We start from the raw sequence: 11,619 nt of genomic DNA, 5'->3' as shown, positions 1-11,619 counted from the left end.
AAACTGGGTATTCAGGATTTTATTTTGAAGTATCATTGAGCCAAAAGGCTTTACAGCACAATTAATCCAAATGGTGTAAAAAAAACAAAAAACAAAATGCACACACAAGTAACTATCAAGCTCATTATGTTAGCTAATAAATATAAAATTGACCATGATTCACTATAAAATATTGCTTCTATTGTCTATGATCCTAAACTCCATAGCTTGAGGATAAGAGCAGTGAGATAGCTGGTTATAGTGGTTCGAGTGTTCTACAGGTTACAGGTTGTATGCCTGACAGATGTTCAGAGAGTCTCTAAGCATCAGGTCGCGCAGGCGCCACAGTGCATCTGCCATGGTGGTGTGAGCTCCTTTGCTCTTCAGCCAGTGAGCTGGCAGCCTGCTCTCCTGCTCTTTGGTCAGGTGAGCATCTCGCCTTTGAGCTGTCATGGAAACACATGGTTCTTGATTAAAGTATGTTTTTTTTTTAACAGGTGAATGTTGTTTACTTTTGTGAACCTGATTTTGAGAGAATGATTTTCCCTCTCCTTTTAAGAAAATTAGAGCAGTGCTTTCCTGATAAATATTTCTATCTTACCAAACCTGTTTCTATCATATCATTCAACAATGCTTATACACACACATTCACAAAGACACAAAAAAGACCACTTAAGGTACACCACCTTTAAGTGTTTGGTCCCACTTGCTGACAGTGGTAGACTCTGAATTCAAGCCCTCAATGTACTTCAAGTAGGCCTCTGAGTGGAGCACCCTCTGGGTCTTTGGTGGTGGAGCCACAAACATCGGGGTGGTGGGCTGCAGGTGTGAGGGCTGGCCTAACTGGCCCTGTCCTGGATATGGAGGAGGTGCATGCTGTCCTGGGCTGAACATCCCAGGCTAAAAATCGAACATGGATAATATTATTGAATTGTACAGAATTATACATATTGAATAATACAATATAGAATTGTACAAAATAATAAGTCATATTCAATAAATATTTACGTTATACTATGTATAATCACTAGCCATGAGGCTTTTCCTTTCTTTAAACATTTTTACTCCATCTTGTAACATAAAGATCAAGAACAGAAAATACCATGATCTTCTGGACAGGGACTCACCTGTTGCATAAAGTTTCCTGGTGCAGGACTTCCTGCCATGCCATTCATACCAGCACCCATCATACCTGTTAAATTACAATATTTAGTTTCTGTGTATTTAGTTAGTGTAGTAAACTCATGCTGGTTTGCTTTATGTTAACATTTACAACAATGTTTTACAATGACTTATGGAAATGTTTTTAAATATCAGTTGAAGGTTAGTTTGAATATCAGTTGAATGTTAGTTGTGCGTTATCAGTTTTCACATGCATTACATCTGTGAATGTGTTTATGGATCTTGTATATTTTAGGTGTTGAGAATATTTTGAGAAAGGATGTTGGAGACCAGAGAGCTTTGACAGCTCAGTGAGTGGAACAGGCTGCGCAGCCTGTGGACCAGGTAAACCCCTCCAGCAGGAGAGACACGACTGGATGTGACTGAGCAGGTGTGGCTAGGACAGTGGCCCTTACCCTGATGAGGCATGCCAGGGTACCCGGGCATACCTTGCTGGAGATGGTGAGGAGGCAGGTGGGGACCCCCTGCAGGGTGAGGTGGCATTGTGGCCACACTCAACAAGCCCTCATGAGGGCCCTGCATGGACATGTAAGGTGGGCCGTAAGCTCCCATCATGCCTTGGGGAAGAGGGCGAGGAGAGGACAACAACATATTCATGCATAAGTGACATGCAGCTGACTCTAAAATAACATGCACTACTACTGCACACAGTGGCCCCTTTCACACATGCACTTTAAGACATGAATGCTCTGGCAATTTTCAGTGTCTGACTTGTTTTTCCATCTTTGCTCGTGAATAAGTTAGATGTCTCAAAATATGTAACTACGACTAGTGGGAAGAGAAGAAGCAATATCCCTGTGTAAACCTTCCAAAAATAATAATAACTGTATATACATGTGATATGATTTAAATTAATCATTTGGGTAGACAGACAATTTAGAATTACTTTTTCTGTTGTAAATTTTTTTTCTAAGCTTCTGCTGTGGTCCTGTTGCACTGACTTATAAAAAAAGCATGCACACAGTATGTAAAACGTTAAGAAGACTTGACATTGAATTCTGCGTAGAAGTGACCTGTGTGTGAATGACAAAACCCAACGCATCGACCAAATCAAGTGACATTAAAGGTTCAGTGTGTGAAAGGGGCAGGTAATACAAATGGGTCTGAGAATGTTAGCAGGCAAAAAAAGAATGAAAGTTAAATGATTTCATTAAAAAAAAACGTTATTCATGGTTTAAATACACATGCAGTCAATGTCATGCAATTTCAGATATGAAGGTAGTGATAATAAAGCTATAAACATAAAACAATATGAAACAGCAGCAAAGGAAGAAAAATGTTGCTTTATAAACGTGGTTTCAAAATAAATACATTTAAAATGGTTAGAAAATTAGAGGATTACAATTTTTAACAGTCCAGCCTTAATTCCCTGCTGCCTTGCTGTCAAACACTCGTGCTGTCTCTGAGAGGGGTTACCTGACACAGGTGTCATGGTCTGGTTTATCATTCCCATAGTGCTAGGCGAAGGCACCACCCCCATCAGTGCCCCTACTGGGGTACCTGCTCTAGGAGACGCTTGCTTCTGGGGTGGCCTCTCACGCTCCTGTTGCTCCACTATTTTGGCCGCACGTTCTGCAAAATACAGAAATATTAAGGCTTGACTTCAGCTCACATCATAGGACTTTCACACTCAGGTGGTGCTTCCTCTCACCTTCATACTCCGCTTTCTTGGGAGCTTCGAGGTTCCTCCACTCTGTGCCCACAAGTCGACTCAGCTCCCCAAAGGAGTAGTCTGGGTGTCGAGCTTTGATGACCGCTCGCATTTCACTGCTGAACAAGATGTAGCCGCTCATGTTGATCTTCCTCTTGGCCCCTTCCTTCTTTGACAAACCCTTCACTTTAGGAGTAGACTTCATGAAGAAGAAAGATGCAAGTTACAAAAAACAGACAGGTTGTGTATGTGTTAATACTAGTAGCAGGGATGAGCTGGTTGGGTTAAGGTCTTTGGAGGTGTCGGGGTACCTGAGAAGGTGTGTATGGCATGATGTCCATATCGCTTGTGAGCGGTGTTTGCATCTGAGGCATGGAAGGAGTTTCTGGAGCCTCCTCCTCCTCGTCCATATCTTCCATATCATCGTCTGCATCCTCCATGTCCGCCAGTTTAACCTCAAGCTCGTCTATTTTCTTGTCCAAAAACGGCGATGCTTCTTTCTGTGGCACTATCAATTTCCTATGTAAGATTCCAGTGCAAGAAAAAAAAAACAGAAATTCAGACTGAGCAAGAAATTTTTAAAACTTTAAAACTTTAAAATTTAAAAGTGCTCTAGTTCCCTGACTAACCTGAAGTAGAAGATCTCATCTTCCACCACTTTGGCAGAGTACGAGAAGCGTTTAAGGCCCTTGAATTTTTTCATCTGTTTCTCAGTCTCGATGTAGCGGCTCTCGCACAGCAGGAGGTCCTCTTCTGGAACCTCAGTAGGTCTGCATGACAGGTAGTCCTTAAAGGAGGACACCATACATTTTCCTGGAGAGCAGAGAGGTGAAAAGAGAGATGAAAACTGACTGAGTGAAACTCTGAACATACATCATTCCACACAGTGAGGGTCAAACATCTAATGACCAAAACCCATTTTTGGGTGGAAGACAGATATGAGAATGTCAATGCTCCTCTCTAACTCTACCAGAGAGAATTTAGTGGCTGACTGTGATGTGTGAGCACAAGTTTTGAGAAGTTATCAAAGCAATACCTATGACACAGGTCATGGGCAAGGTCTCTTCCAGATTGCTCAGAAACACTTCTCTCTTGTAGAACATCTTTGTGGGCTCGTGCTCCGTCTCCTCAGGATGAATGAAGATGGGTCCAAAGAAGAAAGTAGTTCCATTCTGCACCCACAGCTTCTCTATCCTGCAGCCCAGCCAAGGGAGCCATGTTAATGACACTTAATAACTCTATAATAATTATTAAGAGGTCTTCTTACACTAGGAAGTGAAATAGACTTTTACCCACCTGGCAACCCGAGGCTTTGACAGACCGTGTGATTGGATGTAAACACAGTCTCCCACTTTAAACCACATGTTGTTGTAGCGTAACTGTTCATAATACTGACAGCCGGGCTCAGCTCCGCTCATCTCCATAGGGACGTCCTCTCTCTCCTAAATGAATCAAAATGCGCACACACAGAGGACCCAGCTGTTTGTTTATATTGTGACAAACAAACTTACACTTGGAATTAACTACTCAACCACCACCAGGTTCCTTGTCAAGACACGCCTGCAACCAATATACGAGTTAATAAGTCCACTGTAGTCGAGGCCAACTCACAGTGTTCTTGCTTGGCGGCAGTACACTCTAGATCTTATTTTGTCTTGTTCATTAATACCTGGACTCCAGCTTTCTCCTTTACACTGAATTTGCTAGTGTCCTGATTCAGCTGGCCTTTTGGGATTAAGCCAAAGGTATCTGCTAATATTGCCCCCCCCCCATTATCTGTGCCTATAATTTGTCTTTGTTGTCTCCCTTTATTTGCTGCTACAGTGACCCAGTTTCCATTAAAGGTAACATTAACAGGCTCTCACAGGATTATGAGCAGCTCAGAGAGACTATAAGGCATTATTTAGAGCAAATTCCTCTTGTCTTGACAGTGTCACCTTACCTTGTCCACAAAACTGCCGCTGACTGCGTATGAAATCGCCAGCTTGTCCTGGTCAGGCTTGGCAAACATGGAAGCTACTCGGACAACCGGCAAGGGCACCTCCCGTGAGGTTAATTTCACAGAGCTCACGGGCATGGCCCATATCTTGATCTTCTTGAAGGACTTGTTCCTGGCAGCGTAGCGGGATTCACAGACGTAGACATCCTCAGCTCTGTAGCCCTCAGGTTGCATTTTGAAATAATCCTACAGGAACCAGAGAAAAGCTAACACTCAGGACAAGGACCCTTGTGTCAAATTAAAATAAAAACAGTTTTCTATACGTGGTTCAGTTTCTGTAGAGGTTCATACCTTCACAAACATGACCACGCATTTGCCCAGTACTTTGCTGATGGATACTTTGTTGTAGTAGTCACTCTTGAAGACTTCTTTTTCCAGAAACTTGCGTGTGGCCAAGTGGAAGGTTTCACTGGGCCTGTAGAACCAGCAACCATAGAGCCACTTTTCACCTTCAAACACAAAAACAAGCAAATATTCAGTACAAGCAAATAAAAACGTGACGTTTTTATGGATTTTATGCAAAACATCTCAGTATTTATCAAGCAAAATACTGAGATGTTTGCAAATTATCTAAAAGCAGTCTAGGATCCTTTCTTCTAATAATTCTGTCATAAAAGGTGCAACATTTGCTGATAGTAACATACTGTATGTATAGTATTCCATGAATGGTGGCCAATTGATTGGGACTTTTTTAAGTTGCCGGAAAAGGTGTTGAGTGTGTTACCTGCTTCATCCTCCCACAGACGTTCAATACACACAATGTGTGGCTTAAGGTTTGACTCCGACGGTTCTACGTAGACGAAATCCCCGACATGGTAGGTGCTGTTTTCAAAGCTGCAGTCCTGGCTGTATACACGCTCTGTCTCTGACTCTGACTTCCATGCTTCTCCTGACAGGTTCTCTGCTTTCTCACCATCTTTGGGCAACAAGTGCGTAATGATTTCAAATTAATACCACATCAACATTCTGACTCATTCTTTAAACCCATGTATTATGCAGATAGTTCACATACCTTTATTTTCCTCCTCCTCTTCTTCCTTTTTCTGCTTGTCCTCCTCAATCTCTTTGGGAATTTTTTCCCTCTTTTCCTGATCCACATCGCTGTGCAGGTGTTTTAACGTGTAGTTGAGCGCAGAGGACAGCAGGATCTCTCCATTCTTGCATAGCTCATCCCTGATCTTAATGAAAAACTGTTGAAGCTCCACTGCATCCTCAAATATCTCTGAGTCTGTCCTGTAAATGTAAGAAATACGTAAAATAAAAATTGATTTTTCTGTTTTGATGTTGACAAACTCTTTTTTTGTGCCTATCAGACAACAAAACAGAACCTTGGACTATAGACCATACAGACAGTCTTTTCAAAATATTCTTCTATACCTGTGTAATCTCCGTGCCTTCTCCAGCACTTCAAACATGTGTTCTTGGAAAACGTCCAGTCTCCTGTAACGGCCTCGCTCCACGTTCATCCTGATGACATCAAAGTTCAACGGTGGCTTCTCAGGAGCGGCTGGATCCAAAGCAGGGATCTCAGCCAGCGAGTCACTGTAGCATCGGCCCTCTTCGTCCTGGTGGCCCAGCACGGACACAAACAGGTTCCTGATCAGCTCTCGCACCAGAGGTCCCACAGCAGGAGGCCCAGGAGTCCTCGCCTCCCTCCTGCTGTTTACGTGTCTCCAGCAGCACCCGGTGTAACACCAAAGCATCCCGATAGATCAGAGACTCAGGCTCGTTGTACATGCAGGCATTGTTGAACATGAGAGCAAAGTCTTCCACCAGGGCTTCGACATCTTGGTAACGTCCGGCTGCCATGTGGCTCCGCAAGCGCTCCATATCGATGGGCCTCTTGATGGTGGCGTAGTAGTCAGGCAACTCAGCGCGAGATGGCAGACGGAGGAAGATCGTGCTCAGGCGCCGTCCTCGACGATCAGTGAAGTTTCGCACAGCATCGTAGAGCTCATTCAACCGCTGCTGGAGAGGGGTGAGGTATTTGGACTTCTTTGGAGAAACACCACTCTTTCCTAGATATGAAAAATAAATTACACTTAGAATTAAAAACATTCTAATTTCTCCACTGGTGTAACTCAGAATGTGCTGACTGAAAGTAAAGTACAGACTGATTTCATCAATTTACTGGATTACCAAAGGATAATAAGCAAACAAACGCCTCTGATACTTTTTACTTTTTACACCACAGTGAAAGTGTTGTGGTACCTTTTAGAAAATTGTAAAAAGTAATGCAAACGTACCCAGTTTTTAGTAAATGACCTGCAAAAACACCTGACCTGATCAAACTTACTTAGTTTCAGTTTTGGAGATCCCACGTCCTCTTCTTCAGGCGGAGGTCCTAACTCCTTCCGCTTGTCCTTCAGTATCTTCTCCAGAATATCAGCATCATTGTACACCTATGTATGTCGAGATTTGGGTGTCAAAAGAATTTAGTGCATGGTAAGATTGTAACGCGTGCAGTAATCGCAAAAATAAATGAAATGGATTCATGCTGTCTACCTGAGATCCCTCCTCATTGTAATGCCTGGCATTGCGGAACATGAGCTTCATGTCGTCCATCAGAGCCTCCTCTGTGGCATAACGCTCATTGCGGATGTTGTGCTCAATGGTCTTCAGGTCCATTGGTTCGAGAATGACATTATAGTAGTCAGGGTAGTCCTTTTTGGATGGTTTAACCATAAAGAGATCGCAGAGGCGTCGACTGGTGCCTGCTTCCCTGGCCTCTGTCACTGCAGCGTATAGGGCTTTCATTCGGTTCTTTTTGACATTTTTCTTGTGGCTTAAAAAATTAAAAGCATAAAAATAATAAGCATGGATGGCAGTACAGTGCCAGTGAATGCAAGAACAGAAAAAAACAACTTTTTAAGAGTGATGCATTTTACTGCGTTGTTACTGTGGTACCTTTTCCTCTTGATGCTCCCTGCATCTGATGACAGAATGCTGTCACCATCCTCATCGTCTCTCCTTAGAAGATCCCTCTTTTTTGCCTGAAGACAACAAGAGACAGACAGATACAGAACCTCAGCAGGCACTTATACTTGCAAGACACCCTATCAAATAATGTTTTTTTCTTATGGGATAACTGTGGAGTCAAGATATCTCCCAGCACAGCCTGACACAGTATAATTCAGAAGTCATTACCTGCATGATCTGCTGAAGCCTGAAGGCCCGTTTATAAATGCTTGAGTTAGGCATGTTGTAGCGCTTTGCATTCTCAAACATCAGATTGAGGTCAGCCTCCATCTGTTCCACATTTTCATACTCCCCATTCTTCATCTTTGCCCTAAAAAGTAACACACAGTTTTAAACACTTGAACTTCCTCACTTGGTAGGAAAAGGTGAATAATGTGACCTTATACCGCATCAGTAGGTGTGATTAAATTTTAACTAATATTCTGAGCTATCCACCATTTTGCCTTTTGATACAATACAGACTAAATGTTTGGTCCTTACCTGATCTGCTGCAGAGCGATGGGCTGTTTGATCTGCTGATAATAATCCGGATATTCCCTTCGAGAGGGCAGTTGCTGGAAAGGTTCGGAGAAGACCTGGCCCTGGTTATTCCTGGCGCCCCTCACAGCTTCATACAGCTGGAAGATCGGGTTGCTCATCTCCATGCTTGAACTCTGACTCTCAGCCTCTGACTCTCCCTCATCGTAGCACACAGAGCCTGCAAAGATTTACACAGTAAGCCATCGCTCAAACACAAGATAACTCTTGGCTGCCTAAAGCAACAATGCTTACCAGAGAGAACAGGGTCATCCTCACTCTCTGAACCATAGTGAAGAGCAACGCTGACACCAGAAAGTCGATCCCCCTGACCAGACCTGCGATTTCTGTAAAGACACATTATATAGATCTTGAAAGATTCCACTTTTATGTCAGGCAATAATTTGCTCTCATGAGACAAAAATGGCAAATTAAAAACTGTTCTTCTTCTTAATACCTGATGCGAAGACTAGATTTAGTGGGTTCAGCGTGTTCAAGTTCAGTCTTCCGCTGGATAAAGACTTTCTTTATGGTGTTAGCATCCTAAACAGTAAAAGAATAACTGTTTATATTTGACATGTTAAATCTTATTAACAAATGAATATCAAGAAAAAGAGTTTACCTTAAAAACCTGAGATCCTGGTTCATTGTACGTTTTGGCATTTTTGGTCATCAGGTCAATGTCCTTGGCCATGGCATTGACACTTTTATAGTATCCAATCTATGAAAAGAAAATGAGTTAGTGCTGGTTAGAATAAAACATCATGAAGTTCTGAAATCAGTGAGCTCAGTCAGTGAGTCAGTTAAGTACCTGTATTCTTTGAGCGATTGCTCTCAGATCTATTGGCTCCTTTATAATGGCATAGTAGTCTGGGTAATGCTAGAAAAGACAGACAAATTCAGAGTGATGAAATGAAGAACATGACTGCGCATTAGTTAAATAAAACCAAAGAAAAGCAGCTTTCTTAAGCTTTCTTGAGTTACATATTGTACACACTATTACAAAAGAGCTGCAAATGTCAAAAATGGGTAACAATTTCAGGAGCATCATTTGAAGTCCAAGGAATCATCCAGAACTTACCACTTTGGAAGGCAGTTTCTGGAACAGTTCACTGACCAGACGCCCTGAGGGATCAGTGTGTGACACCACAGCCTCCAAGAGTTGCTCCAACACCTCCTTCAAACTGCCGGTTGAAGTCTAAAAGATGAATATGCATAAGTTAGGTCTCCTGTAGCATGAAAGTCCTTGTTATTCATCTAAGGAATATCACTTGCCTCATCCTCTGTTGACATTCCTGGATTATCCATCATATCGTCACCATCTTCATCATCCTCGTCTCCATCTCCAGGCTGCACAAACTCATTCCTTGTTTGCAAATATACCTCCCACAGCTTGCATGCAGCTTGATACTCCTCACTGTCATTCTAAATTATTGAACATAAGGGAATACAGAATCATTTAAGACTGTCAGCAGGGATGTCCTCATAAAATCAGTAACAAAATCCAATTTTCTAACGCAACACTGAATATGACTAGTCCAGTGGCATTAATAATGTCTTAATTACAATACTTTATTACTACCTCTTATTTATAATTCTATCAGAAAAACTGTACTGGCATCTACTGAAATTAAATATTATGGTAAAGAGTTTAGCATATAAGCACTCTTTTATCTGTACCTTGTAGAATGATTTGGCATTGTTGAACATGAGCTGGAAATCTGCAGTGAGCTGCTCCACATCATTATAATCTTCTGACTTCAGTTTATATTGGATTTTTGTCATATCAATTGGCTGAGACACCACGTCATAATAATCAGGCTGATTTCTGAAAAAGCACAAGAGAGCACAAACATTACTATATGCTCCAACGTTTACTACATTTAGCGCAATACCCACACACCAGTCGTGCAAAGACGGGTATTCATAGTCAATGTTATCGTGGCCAATACAATACCTTCTCTTTGGTACCCTTAGAAAAACTTCACTAAGTTGCCTCCCTTGCTCATCCTTGTGGTCCCTGACAGCGTTGAACAGCTCATGACATACAGCGATCTGACAGGAGAGAAGATTAATTAGAGACCAATGCTACCTGTTAAAAAGTTTACAAATGCACGCGTCGTCTGAAGGTCGATAACATGCATGCAAGTCTTGCCACAATCACACAACAAATGGAAGTGTGTTTACCATATCTACAGGAGGAACATTGGCGATTCTTCTTTTTTTCCTACCACTTCCAGGAGTAGAGGAGTTGGTATCATCGAGGTCTCCCCCTCCGCTGACGCTGCTGGAGGGTGAAGTGGCTCTTCTCCTCTTGGAGCTCGCTGACATGGCTTAACAACAACCTAGCCCGCTAGCTACAAAAACAACAAAAACAGGTTGAACGTGCTGTGGATTTTGACAAGATTTAGACGCGATTATTATTAGTTTTTTTTTAATTTAAGGGGATCATCAGCTGTTCCTCTGCTCATTCATAACAAGAGTAGCTACATGAGTGAACTGGAGCGTTAGCGTTAGCCCAGCTCGAATGTATGAAACAAAGCAAACAGACGAGCGGCTGTTAGCATGTTATCCTAGCTCCTTTGTCGCTTTCTTATCAACACAGTCAAGCGACATACTATAAAGTTACCAAAACATACGCTGAGCTGGGATATATTACCAAATTAACTCACAAAAATAAACAAACAAATCGTACCCAAAACGCAGCAAAGTTTACCGTAGTTCCCTGAGCAAAAATGAGTAACGGCTAGTTGGCTAGCTACTGTTGTTTGAAAACTCCTGCCCGGAAGTCAAATAAAGCGCCTCATCAGACGGTGCTGCCTCCACAGGTTAGGAGAAGTAATGCAGGAGTATGTGCCTGCCATTTACAGCGTAAAATAGACAGTAAACATGTATTTTCTTTTATTGTGATATTGATATTTGTAGGCCCACCACAGTAGTCCTGAGTTTTAGACAGTAGTGTAAGTTTGTATGTTAAAGAATTATTTTGGCCTTTTAAACCCACTGTAGGCAGGGCAATTCAAAATGTTTTGCATGAGACATGAAGGCATTTAGAAAATATATGAACACAGGGAATTATAGAAAACCAATATAAAAACACATGCATAAATAGGATTTTTGAAAAGATTATTTTGGCCCTGAATTATACAATGCTTTACAAACCAATAAGGAATAGGACGAATTCTGTCACAAACACGAGGCCAGGAAGTTCCAACAACAATAAATATAACCTTTATTTATTTAGCACTTTCAAAAGCAAGTGCACAAAGTGCTAAAGACAAAAAAAAGCTTTGTGCACAGCAAAAACTGTGAA

At 41.9% G+C, this 11,619-nt stretch overlaps 1 protein-coding gene across 1 annotated transcript; it reads right to left on the bottom strand.

The window, feature by feature from the left end:
- Positions 1 to 4: 4 nt before the first annotated feature.
- Positions 5 to 11,104, bottom strand: pbrm1l (polybromo 1, like). Its single transcript, XM_018686558.2, is given in 31 exon segments — positions 5 to 425; positions 666 to 879; positions 1,107 to 1,171; positions 1,557 to 1,718; positions 2,578 to 2,733; positions 2,813 to 3,011; positions 3,124 to 3,331; positions 3,442 to 3,625; positions 3,849 to 4,006; positions 4,109 to 4,254; positions 4,755 to 4,997; positions 5,103 to 5,260; positions 5,536 to 5,727; positions 5,824 to 6,044; positions 6,189 to 6,449; positions 6,451 to 6,829; positions 7,108 to 7,213; positions 7,317 to 7,596; positions 7,719 to 7,804; positions 7,959 to 8,100; positions 8,271 to 8,487; positions 8,562 to 8,653; positions 8,764 to 8,849; positions 8,929 to 9,027; positions 9,118 to 9,186; positions 9,388 to 9,504; positions 9,582 to 9,731; positions 9,987 to 10,134; positions 10,264 to 10,361; positions 10,494 to 10,663; positions 11,002 to 11,104. Coding segments are annotated over 30 exon segments (4,944 nt in total). The 5' UTR covers positions 10,638 to 10,663; positions 11,002 to 11,104; the 3' UTR covers positions 5 to 261.
- Between the last annotated feature and the right edge of the window lie 515 nt (positions 11,105 to 11,619).

Source organism: Lates calcarifer, linkage group LG12 (genome assembly GCF_001640805.2).
Source record: "Lates calcarifer isolate ASB-BC8 linkage group LG12, TLL_Latcal_v3, whole genome shotgun sequence".
Lineage (NCBI taxonomy): Eukaryota > Metazoa > Chordata > Actinopteri > Centropomidae > Lates > Lates calcarifer.
The sequence above is the reverse complement of the archived record's forward strand: the minus strand, read 5'-3'. Positions and strand labels throughout refer to the sequence as shown.